This window comes from Salarias fasciatus, chromosome 18 (genome assembly GCF_902148845.1).
Source record: "Salarias fasciatus chromosome 18, fSalaFa1.1, whole genome shotgun sequence".
NCBI lineage: Eukaryota > Metazoa > Chordata > Actinopteri > Blenniiformes > Blenniidae > Salarias > Salarias fasciatus.
Genome location: NC_043762.1, coordinates 4,476,454 through 4,489,322, shown reverse-complemented (window position 1 = coordinate 4,489,322; position 12,869 = coordinate 4,476,454). Strand labels below are relative to the sequence as shown.

The window sequence follows — 12,869 nt, the reverse complement described above, 5'->3', positions numbered from 1 at the left end:
CACACCCACACACACACACACACACACACACACGCTCCCGGGTTAAAGGCTGAGTGGGACAGTGCTGTGACAGTATCATGCCTGTAGTGAACATATGTTTCCTTTTCCCACAGTATCATTGATCCACTGCCTCACGGAGGGATCCATCCGGCTCGTCCAGTCACCGTGATCCCACGGTCTTCCTCCCTGTGTCTCGCTCAGACACTAAGACCTCCAGGCCTAATCTGGCCTAAGCACAGAGGAATCAGGATTGCATCCACTGGGAACATTGTCCTAATCCCCTTCTGCCCTCTCCTTTGTAAACACTCCTCTCTCCATCAGGGCCGCTCATGCTGTTTTCCTGCTCTCTGCGTCTCTCTGTCTTTCCCACCATGAGCTTGAGGACAGGTGTGGGGACAACGTAGCGGCGAGAGGACCGAGACGTTGTGGATTTCTGCCGATCCCGCCGGCCCGGGCTTCACGTGGCGGGCGGGGCCTCGTGGTCGGAGCATGCCATGTGTTAGAGCGGGGAGGCAGTGGGAGATAAGGCCCGCTCTGCCGTGCGGGGGATCCGACGCGCACGGGCCCTGATGTGGCAGCAGATACGCGGGCTGGCCCGGTCCTGCCGGAGCGGGGCCGGGTACCCGGTGGCCTACCGTGGCCCGGACCCGGAGGAGCAGGAGACGGTGTGCCTTGAGGTATGAACATCAGCTCCCTCCACACCACAACATCATCCCATGCACCTCAAGCACTGCCTCGTGGTGCAGTGGTCCCTGACCCCGCCCACCCCAACAACAAGGTCAGATCCCGCTGGAGTTTGCACGTTCTTTCTTACAGGCTCTCCAGTTTCCTCCTGCGAGGTTTATTAGTGAGACTGAATGGCCTCTAGTGTGACTGTGGCTGCTCACTGTCACAGATCGGTATCTGGCCTCGAACCCAGAAGTCAGTGTCATAGTGTGTACTTCATTCAAGTATCCCAAAACGTAGAACAGAGCTAAAAGAGTTTTCTTTTTTACCCTCCATTAAATTAAGAATCATATAAAATATTTGAGATGAATCCTAAATTGTGTGTGTTTGTGTGTGTGTGAGGAGGTTCTGGACTTGGGTTCCCCCCAGTGTTAACCAGCCCGTCATGTGATCAGCCAGCAGCCTGGGGCTCGTTTCATCCCAGCACAGCACAGCTGGACGCACCACGGGGGCATCGGTGGGCGAAGGGCAGGGAAATGACAGGTCGCAGCCAGACAGGTAGAATTAGCATCATTAGCATCGTTTAGCCTGGAACAGCATGCAGCCAGTAACCAGGGAAACAAGGCTGTAGCAGTGTCCTCCCACCTCACGGACGGTACGAGTCCAAACTGGGTGTTTCTGTGTGGAGTCTGCATGTTCTCCCTGTGTGTGACGGACTGCTAACCCTTCCTGGTGAAGCTGGAGGTCTGAACTGGGAAACGTGGTCTAAAACATAAGAGGACGATGAATTGATTTCTTGGCGGTGAAGACAGAGAGTTCGTCCACGGTGATGGAGTATAATCTGCCATCACAGGTGATCTGGTTACGTGTCGTGATCCCGTAGCGGTCTGTTTCCGTCTTCACAGCTCGTTGTGGACCCGGTCCAGATCCTGCCGCCTCTCAGGAGTCTGCACGGCTTTCAGAAGACTCGATTCTCACGCAGTGACACACACACGCTGCTCTGATTGGTCCTGAGAGATGAAATGAGTGAAGCTGAGAGGAACATTCACATCTGAGTTTCTGATCTCTCTGATTGCCGTGCTGTTGTTGTTGTTGTGCTGCTGCAGTCAGATTTCTCCCAGCGAAGCGTCAGTCGTATTTGACTCATGCCAAACTATTTCAGGAAGCACTTCACGTCTGAAGGAGGCTTAAGAAGATTTATAAAAGAAGATAGTGTGCCCTGAAATAGTGTGATAGAGGTCATTAGAAACCTAAACACTCTCAGAGATAGGCCTGAAGCAGAGTGAAAGCTCTGTAATCTGGATGTTAGGAGGAGATGCTCTATAATCTGGATGTTAGAGGAGGAAGATGCTTGTAATCTGGATTTTAGTTTAATGATATTAAACTGCAAAATAATCACATTTAACAGTGATAATAATCATATTAAACAATGATAACAATCACATGAACTCGTGATAATGACATGCAGCAGCATCAGTGTCCCAGGCTGTGGATCAGACCTGCTGTGGCTCCAGCCTGCCTTCGGATGGCGCTGTTGTCTCGCTGCAGGTTCTTTTCAATAAGATGAAGGACATGAGATGAGAGGACAGACTGAACTGGAAAAAAAGAAAAAAACACAACCCAGCTCATCTGATTAAATTATATTTCAAGGGTTTGAAGTGTACATTAAAACCCAGATGTCCTCTTCATGTCTGGAGAAAAGAGTCAAAGTTTCCTCACACACGTTAGTGTTTTCCAGCAAGCTTCACTGAATATAAAATTGTTAGTGAAAGTCAAGAAAAAGACTGTTGTAGTGATTTCCTCTGGAAAAATAAACCGACAGATGTCATTTTGTCACGTTACAAACTCATTTTCACAATATTTCATTTGTTTTTTTGTTTTTTCAAGAAAAAACAAACAAACTTTATATTGGTATTTGCCCTGCTGGAAGGAGGTCAGTTTGTTCCAAAGTGGGCAATTTAACAGCAGCAGGAACATCTGATCATTTTTTTTTTTTTTTCTACACAGTAAAGTTTGGAAGTCAGAAGAAATACAGAGGTAACTTTGAGATTTTAATTTTGGAAGTTTCATCTGTTTTAATCTAATTTTGTCCATTTAGAACAGTGGTTCTCAACCTGTTTTCACTGACGCTATCCCCAAGAACATTTTTTTCATTCAAGCACCCTGTGACCAGGGCAAAGCAGTTTTGGTTGAAAAAAGAGATCAAGACATAAAATACAGCACAATGTCAAACGTTTCTGATTTATTACATTTTTATCACGTTTAAAACGTTGCTTATTTGTGGTGGTGTTTCTTGATATCAATATACTTAAACTAAAACAAATCATGATTCAATAATAAATAAAGATTTGTACATACGGAGGTAATCATCCATCTGAAGTGCTCTCTATTGGCATTATCTGAGAGAACCATCTGGATTCATGAACTTCATTGTAAACGTGTGGAATGTGCCAGGTAGGGTCATCATGATCTGAAGGAAACTCTGGGTTTATTCTCATGAAATTATATTTTAGGATTTTTGCTTTGTTGCTCATTTTAAAACATTCCTTTTTGAATCTCACGGTATCTCCTGAAATACCTTCAAGTACCCCCAGGGGTCGTAGTAACCTCATTAGAGAACCACTGATCTCGATGTTCAGCAGTTGAAGTTTTTTTTGTCTTTTTTATTAACAAAGATTTGAAATTTACAACAAAATTGGCAATTCTTTTCAAATAGCAGTACAATTGGTACAGTTCGAATGAGCATGGACAGGAGTTAAACATTAGAAATAAGGATGTGAAAACAAAAAACAAGACACAAGTTAAATATGGATAAGGACACAAGGAGTGAAAAAAAAAACCAGAACATACTACATACATTACTAGGGGTTTTTAAAAGGTCCAGATCATCAATAATACTTTTCAGTTTTACAGGTTTTGTTTTTTACATGAAGGACACAGAAGAGAGAAAGAATAACAATTCTTTGTGAAAAGTAAAAAACGACGGCTTGGTCTTTAAGAAACGACATTTGCGAGTGAAGAATTTACCCATAATAATTATAACATTCAATATATCATCAAAGTGTCAGTTCAGCAGTTGAAGTACTTCAAGTTGTTTTGAACCATTTGGGCATTTTACTCTACCAGAGGTTTTTACTTCATGAATATCTGCTAATCTTGCAACTTCATCACTAACACTGAAGATAACTTTCTTTCTTTCTTTCCTTTTAAAAAAGAAAAAAAATATCCAATTGCAATTTCAGTTCAATTCAATGTTATTTCTCTAACTCCACAGACATTCCAAGGAACTTTTGCAGCGAAAGAGCAACATTATCACAGAGCAAATAATACAAATGGTGGAAAGAAAAAACTCTTTTAACAGGAAGAAACCTGCAGAACCAGACTTGAGCGACAGAGAGAGAGAGAGAGAGAGAGAGACAGTGGAGAGGTTAGAGGGAAAAAGAAAGAGAGCGCAGACTTCAAGGAAAAGACAAATGTTAGTGACTCTCCACTCAGCAAAGACACATCCTTTTCATCGTTTTTGCACATCCAAGGTTCAGACTGTAAAGCCAGAAGGCTAAACGTGTAGTATCCATCCCCAGGACCGCTATATGAAACCCACATGTGGGTGTTACGGACGTCTTTTCAACGGCAAGCATCATCTTGTTTTCACAACAGCACTGCACTGATTTTATAGCATTTTGTTTTCCAGTGAACTCAAACTCCAACCACTCCCTCTCTCACTGCAGCCCCAGGCTTCCTGGTGTTCCCTCACAGTCTCCCATCCAGGTACCGACCAGGCTCTACCCTGCCTAGCTCTGGGATCTGACGCAATCAGGCATCCTCCAGACAGGATTAGTGGAAGAACGCTTTGTTCAGAGTAAAACAAGAAAGTAAATAACTTCAGTGTTCAAGTAGGAAGAACTTTCTTGTAAGTCATCATTACTTGCAGATATATAATAAACATTAACTTGGAAGAGAATTTGTGTCTGCTTTAACTTTCCACCTTTTTTCAAGTCAGCTGAACGTATTTATTTTTACTTGTGTTAACTTATCGCGGTGAAAACATCGGTGTTGATATTTGAGATGAATTTTTACAATCATCGGTCATGTCAGTTTCCTGCACCGTCAGCTTCGGTAGAGTCTGTACCGTCCTTCTCCCGGTCCTCGTAGCACAGCAGGTTCCTCCTCAGCTGCACATGCTCCTGGCTGAATGACAGGTCCTCTTGCCTGTCATGATCACTTCCCTCATTGTGACAAACAGGCCGTTAGACTTGACATATATCCAGCCTGTGAACTGTCTGAATGTCTACATCGAGCTGACGTGTCCATCATTATCTTGTGCGTCATTTATCAACTAATGCTGGCTGTGACATAGACATCTTGAACTTCGTATTGACAAGTTCTGGCTGAAATGAGCTTCCTCCGTAGGGTGGCTGGGCGCTCCCTTAGAGATAGGGGGAGGAGCTCAGCAGCCACCAGCTGAGGTGGCTCAGGCATCTGTTCAGGACGAAGGAGTTCCGGGCATGTCCCAGTCGGAGGAGGCCCCAGGGAAGACCCGGACACACTGGAGAGACTATGTCTCTGCGTGGCCTGGAAAGCAGAAACTGATGGATGGATGGATGGATGGATGGATGGATGAGATGCACATATGGATGAATGGTGGATGGGTGGGTGGATGGTGGATGGGTGGGTGGGTGGATGGTGTGGATGAATGGATGGGTGGGTGGTGGATGGTGGGTGGATGGTGGATGGATGGGTGGGTGTGGATGGATGGTGGATACCTCTTTTGTCTTCAGGTGTTTTCCTGAACTCTCAATCACAGAACTCTGAAATTTATGTCCAAAACACATTTCACACCAAACAGAATTCACCTGGTGCCACAAAACATGTTTGCTGAGTTTGGCTGCATCATCTTTCCAGCCATTTCGACTCTTATGTGTTCGCCATTAGTTTTAATTGCTGGGTGACACATTGAGACCTGAGATGCTCAACATTTATTTTAAAATAGTCATTATTTAGGCAACATCTGAAGAGGAGACTTTTATTGTGTTTTAGCTGTTTGTTGACATGAAAACTGTTGTAAAATGTGTTGTTTTTGTGCTGACTGATTCATGATGGACAGCATGGAGGGTTCAGAGTTTGCTAGAATTGAACATGTCTTCTCCTACCGCCCACTGACATTCATCTCTTCCATGAAGCCACTGAGTGATCCATGGAGGACAGAACAGGGGCTTGGTGTTCAGTTGCACCTTTCCCCTAGTGTCCACATGTATTTTCATTAAAAACTCTGCACAAACAGTGGCGTGGCGTGCAAACTGCCCGGAGATCCTTATTGTCCATGTCAGTTTGCTTTAAAATGTTGTCAAATGCCAGAAACATCAGCCTGCGCTCTGCTGGGCCGCTTTGGGTCCGTCCCAGGGGTTTGGCAGCAGCGCGCGGACGTGAGGCTGCTGAAGCGTCGCGCTGTGCGCGCTGAGAGGGGCAGTTTGGTGGGGGGCTCCAGACCCTCATCTGCCTCCTCTCTGCTCCGCTATGAGCTGGAGGGAAGACGCATGCGTACTGACTTGGAGAAGCCGGTCGGGGAGAAAAGCCCTGATGTGCCATCGGATGTAATCAAGGCAGAGAATCCCCTCTTCTGGCTTTTGCATACATGGTGAAATTGTGAGTATTCGCAGCGCGGGCTGGTCCGGCTCTCGGCGGGCTCTCTGCGGCCGTGCACCGCGCACCGTGCGCGGCTCTTCACGGTGCCACTCTCCATTGATTTTGACGTGCATGCGGCTCGCTCGGTGCACTGTTTTTTCCTGCTTCTTGTCTTCCAGGAGCCATTAAAGCCCAGCTCGGATCTCTCATCCGCGCCGCGGTGAGACCAGTAAGAGGAACAGTGCGTTTCCTTCTCTCTCTTTCTGCACGATAATGTGGCGTTATCGTGATTTATCCTTTGAATGGATGCGCCCCCCCCACCCCCACCCCCCCTGGTCCGTGGCCGTAGTGTGATGGTGTCAGCTCTCGTAGCGCCCCGATGCGTAAAAAAAAAAAAAAAAAGAGCCGATTCGGCGGAGACGCACGAAACACGAAGCCGCCGGTCGAGCTCCGGGTCGGAACCGCGTTTTCTCCGAGCAGCCGACGCTGCGCACACACGGGTTTGGATGCGATGGAGGTCTGCAGGCTGCGCCTTCACACCTCCATCCATCCATCCGTCCGTCCGTCCGTCCGTCCGTCCGTCCGTCCTCCCCCCGCTCCGCAGCAGATCTTCAGACATTTCTGCACAGCGGATCAGCAGTCAGGTAGCGCCGACAGCCCGCTTACATAAATGATGTGACAGGATCTGGCAGCGTCTGACCTGGCCGTGACACATCTGCTCCAATCCGAACGGAAGAAGCCTGTCTTGCGGTCCAAGCAGGCCTGGATGTGATGGATGCTCTGCAGCCACATGTGGCTCTGCAGCCCCTCTGTATGGGAGCTGAGAGTTTTTCCATTTGCACAGCAGACTCTCCTCTCACTGGTCAAATGTGCCTTTTAAAGGAAAGGAAGGTCGATCCAGTGAGATCTGAGTCTGCTCTGTCTCCTGCACTCTGCCTTTCAATAGGCCTATTGGCAAGATAACCAGGATTAAATCCAAACAGAGGAAGTCTAATTCATTTACGTTCACCGACAACCGGCTGCTTTTCCTCAGAAACTGCTGAAGAGTTGTGGAGCAGAGCATCAGATCAGATCACTGAAACAGGTCGCAACAAAGAAGAATTTTTAAAAATGACTGAGAACAGATCAAACAAGCTTCACATAATGCCCAGATCCTTTAACAACCCAGAACTAATTAAAAAAAAATTAAATATTGATCTAAACTGCAGGTTGGTCACTTCATAATAGACAGTTTTTGTGATTGAACTCGGTCTATATAAACGGAATGATTGATTCTGAACGTGTGTGTTTCCAGATGAACTGAATCTGCTTCAGAACGATCAGAACTCTCTGTTGGTCACAAAGGTTGCAGAGTTGTGTTGTGGAGATTTGTAATCTTTGCAGCTCTGGGTGTTTGTCTCATCTTTGGGACTGGTGACGGCCTGAAGTTTAAATCCTTCTAAAAAGAAAAAAAAAAATACTCATTTTTCACTCCTTGTGAGTGGCTGGACGTACGAAGGTGACATCAGATGGAGGCTGGGTTCCCCGTGTGAACGTGACATCATGGCTTCACCCCGGCGTGCCGGCACATGCTGCAGCCTGGGCACAGGGATCAGCGGGGGCGGCAGGCGGGGGGCGGCGGGCGGCCGGGCGGGTGGGGATGCACATGTGTGAATGTGGCCATGAGAGCTCAGCAAACAGCTCCGGTCTCAATCCTGACCGTCTCACATGAACCAGCACAGAGTCTGAGCTGAACGTGGTTCCTGACCTGTGCCCCCCCCCCCCCCCCCCCCCCCACACCCCCTCCTGTCTGCAGCCCATGGGATCAGAGCGGATGGAGATGCGAAAGAGGCAGATGTCGGTGCAGCAGGAGTCGGCGGCGGGGGGAACCGCACCGGCCCAGCAGGACCAGCCGGGCCAGGCCAATCCGCGGGGCTCCAACGCCTGCTGCTTCTGCTGGTGCTGCTGCTGTAGCTGCTCCTGGTAGGTCCCGGAGGAAGCAAGTCCTCATTCACCTCGACTAAAAAAGGTTTTCACCACATTTCATTCATCAAGGCTGTTTGGATTGAGGGAGGAAAGCCATGCACACACAGGGGAAGAACATGCAAACTCCACACAGCTGGTGTTGGAACCCAGACCTTCTGAACCACTGCTCCACCATACTGCCCTTCACTACACTTCATCAAATCAAATTCATTAAACATTTGAAATGAGGCGTTTTGCAGCTCCTAAAGTTCATGTAACGACAGCTTATCTTGATTCATGAAATATGTCTTCATGACAGGGAAACCTTTAGTTCTTCATGTTTTCCTGTGTTTGTGGGAGATAAAGATGTTGGGATCAGTTTCAGTTTTAAAGCTGCTGTTTTGTTCAGCAACAGTCGGAATCAAGCTGACTGCTGCCAGTCAAAGCCTTGAATACTGACTGGGAAGCTGGAATCTCTTCATATTCACATATTCTTCTTTAATAATTTACATGACTTCACAGGAATGTGTTGGTGAAGCTGCTTTAATTGGTGTGAGAAGAAGACAGATTTCATCTGCTGAGCATCCACAGAGGGGGGTATGCCGGGAGGAGGGGGGCACTGCTGGCTGTCGCACAGTCTCAGGCTGAGTTCCCGTGTCTCTCTGCTCAAATCACCACATTAGAATGATCATGAAGTCAGCGTCTGAGCTTAAAGTGATGCTGGTGCTCTCTCTTCTGTTCTGGAGACCAGTGATGGTTCTGTCCTGTTTGGCTTTAAAGCGCTGCTGGCTGTGCTGCATGTGGGTCTGAAGCTCCCCTTATTGAGATGCTAATGTTCTTATGAAAGACTGAACAGATCTCTTCACCCTTAGCTGGTTGTTAGGGCTTATTTTCACTCTCTCACAGGGCCGAAGCATGTCTCCACATGAAACTGACTTACAATAAACATCAGCAGCGAGTTCATCCAGGTCCAGGGAGTTTTACTTAGGGCCAGTCAGACAGCCAGAAGTCGGTCAGCCTGTCGATTGTTCAGCCTGTCCGTCAGCCAGCGTGTAAAGGCCGTAACGTTACTTATTTCACATTTAAATATTAAAACGCTCATCTTGGCTATGTTATTCACCTGTTTCATTTGATTGTTTGATGGTTTGTCTGTGTGAAGTTGGAAGAGTCACGCTATCAGGTGACCTGATAAGTGTTTCAGGTTCTTCAAAGAATAGAATAGAATAGAATAGAATAGAAGCAAAGTTAAAAGCAGTGAAATGTGGTTTGCAGGATCCTCTGTTGGAGCAGGCATCATGGTTTTATAGGTGTGTGATGGAGGCTCAAGAAGTGTATTGAGCAACAGAAAATAGTGTTTCATGTTTATTTTATGTTCTGCAGGAATAAGTTGAAGTCGTAGATATTTATTTGAATATTTTGCTGCTTTTGTCACTAGTTTACCTGCAAAATGTAGCTTCCGTTCGATAGTGAGTCGTCATTTAAGCTCGAGTGAATGAAATGAAACGATGTGTGGTCTCTGATCAGCACGCCGCAGTGTGTTCATACTGTGTGTGTTTCTCTCCAGGAATGAAGATCGGGATGAGAGGAACCGGAAGGCTTCTTATGACGTCAGGGAAGGGACCGCAGACTGTGAAGACTGGTCAGTTTACACCTTTCCACAGACATTCCTGTGAGCTGGATGAATGCTGAACTTCCTTCCTGTCGTCTTCTCGTGCCCACAGTCCGAAGCCCACGGCCGAGGAGGTGCGTGCTTGGGGCAGTCGTTCGATAAGCTGATGTGCTGCCCGGCGGGGAGGAACTCTTTCCGACAGTTTCTCCGCACTGAGTTCAGCGAGGAGAACATGCTCTTCTGGTTAGCCTGCGAGGAGTTCTGCAAAGAGACCAATAAAGTGTGATCGAGGAGAAGGCTCGGGTCATCTACGAGGACTACATCTCCATCCTCTCACCCAAAGAGGTCTGGCAGCTTCGTTCCATCGTCACCTCTAAATTCTCTCATGTCTCATGAATGTGTCATCCGAGTTACATCCAGTGTGTCTGAACTGAAGAGTCCTTAAGTTAAGACATGCACAAAGATCAGAATAAACTGGGAACAGCAAGCTAACGCCATAACATCTGTATCCAGGTACAACAGCCATCCTATGGAGATGATTTGGTTTCATTGTTTGTTGGCCAGATCAGATTTCAGTACCACTCAAGGATGCAAAATTCAGTAGTAATAACTGGGATTGTGGCTGCATGCAGAGGATATGTGGGCAAGATGGTTGTTTCTGAGCATCACTGTACCCAAGTCATTAACGTTGGTGGAAATCCTTGTGACAGCTCATTCTCATTATGCAGAGAACCCCTGTCACATTCATTCAAGCTTTCTTGTGAGTCTTTCTGACCAACACTGAGGAAACATTAGCTCTTAAACAGTAAATGCCACACATTTTCCCCCAAACCGTACTGTTGGACACAAAACTCAGAAACCGAGGATTCAGGAAACGTATCAGATGCAGTTCATATTAATATAACAGGTGTTTTAAAAGGTGGACAGACGATGGTGGCTAGTGACCTTTAGCTGAATAAACTGCTTGACGGCAGCCCTTATTTCCGCTGTCCACCACCGGGTTCGGGGGTTGCTGCCTCGGCAACACCGGAGACCTTCCGACCACAGCTCCGAGCAGCTGCTTCAACAGTGGAGGTGGAGAACATGGTCCACTTGGACTCAGGTCCCCAGCCTCCCTCAGGATCTGGGGGAAGCTCTCCCGGAGGTGGGAGAGAAAACCCTGCTGACAGAGGGTTCCGCCAGACATTCCCAACAGAACCTCACAACATGTTTGGGCCTGGAAAATCTGTCCGGCCTCCTCCACCAGCAAATCCAACTCACCACCAGCTGGTGGTTGGCCGACAGCTCTGCCCCTCTCTTCACCCGAGTGTCCAAGACACGCGGCCGGAGGTCAGATGACACGACAACAATGTTGATCATTGACCTCTAACCTAGGGTGTCCTGGTGCCAAGTGCACTTATGGACCCCCCTGTGATCGGACATAGTCTTCGTTATGGACAAACTGTGACTAGCACAGAAGTCCAATAACAGAACACCACTCGGGTTCAGATCAGAGAGGCCGTGCGATCCAATCACCCCCCTCCAGGTCTCACTGTCGCTGCCCACGTGGGCGTTGAAGTCCCTCAGTCGAACCATGGAGTCCCCAGTCGGAGCACTGTCCAGCACCCCTTCCAGGGACTCCAGGAAGGTCGGGTACTCTGCACTGCTGTTCAGCCCATAAGCTGGGACAACAGTGAAGCACCTGTCCCCGACCGAAAGGGGACGAGACCCTCTGGTTCACTGGGGTGAACTCCAACATGGCGGCTGAGCTGTGGGGCTGTAAGCAGACCCACACCAGCCCGCCGCCTCTCACCACGGGCAACGCCAGAGAAGTGGAGTCCAGCCCTTCTTGAGAGGAGGGTTCCAGAGCCCCGTGTGTGTGGAGGTGAGCCCGACTATATCTAGCCGGTATCTCTCAACCTCCCTCACAAGCTCAGCCCCCCCCCCCCCCCCCCAACGAGGTGACATTCCATGTCCCAGAGCTAGTCTCTGTTTCTGGGGATCAGGTCGCAATACACCCTGCCTTCGGCTGCCACCCAATCCACACTGCACCCGGCTCCTATGTTCCTCAGCAGGGTGGAGATCGGGCCCACATAGCCCCTTCGGGCCACAAGGAGCTTGCGTTCTAGCCCCAACCCTGGGCTTGGCTCCAGGGTGGGGCCCCGGCTGTGCCATCCCAGGCAACATCACAGTCTTTGTTTTAAATCTGAGCACAGGGGCTTTTGAACTCCTCTTAAGTCTGGCCTGTCACCCAGGACCTGTTTGCCATAGGTGACCCTGGGATCATGCAAGCACTCAAACTTCTCCACCACGTTAAGGTAGCTGTTCAGGGCAGACTCACTTCTCACATTAAATATAACTTAAGTCCCACAGTAATTAAAAATTATAACCCTCCTGAGTGGCAGACGGACTCCCGCCTCCATCCACGTTGAAACTCTACTCCACCCTAAGAGTCTGCAGCAGGGCAGGAGGACAGAGAGCTGTCTGCTCCCTGATTGGACAGTTCCATTTGTCGCCTTCCAATCAGATAGAGGTGCAGACAGGAACAGAATTTGCATGTGTGACTTCAGAGGCTGTAGGGTTTTATGCTTTGCATCTGAAAGCAAGATGTGTGCATTTGAACTTCTATTTTTTTCAAAAATGCAATTTTTTTTACAACCATGCAGATCCTTTTTGACACATTCTCATTCAAAAGTTGAATTTTTCGTGCATATTTTTTTAACCGCAGGAAAAAAGGATGACACTGCTAAAATCAAGTTGAAAATCAGCTGGAAATGTCATGAAATGCCCACCATCCTGAAAGTTTCTGTATAACTTAAAGGTGCATTAAGGAGTTTTTCACCTTTAAAAATACTTATTTTCCACCATAAATATGTGACACATTTTTAATGATGTGTACAATGTGCCCTGACATATTCATTGCAAGTACCTCTAACAGCGCTAAATTGTCACTTGAAAGTCGCAGTGCCGGTCCGGCACCAGAGTTTTTTGGGGAGAATTTGAGAGGAATGACGTAATGCGCTCCGGCTGTTAGGTTTCGTTTTTCCGC

General features: G+C 47.8%; 1 protein-coding gene and 1 pseudogene across 1 annotated transcript in view; one reads left to right on the top strand and one right to left on the bottom strand.

The window, feature by feature from the left end:
- The first annotated feature begins 489 nt into the window (after positions 1–489).
- LOC115405139 (regulator of G-protein signaling 20-like) lies at positions 490–10,241 on the top strand (annotated as a pseudogene).
- A 537-nt stretch (positions 10,242–10,778) lies between these two features.
- The window catches only part of LOC115405413 (myomesin-1-like), a 21,309-nt gene continuing 19,218 nt past the window's right edge, over positions 10,779–12,869 (bottom strand). Inside the window, exon 15 of the mRNA XM_030114983.1 lies at positions 10,779–10,853. Within this exon, the coding sequence (XP_029970843.1) occupies positions 10,779–10,853 (75 nt within the window). The remainder of the gene's footprint in view (positions 10,854–12,869) is intronic.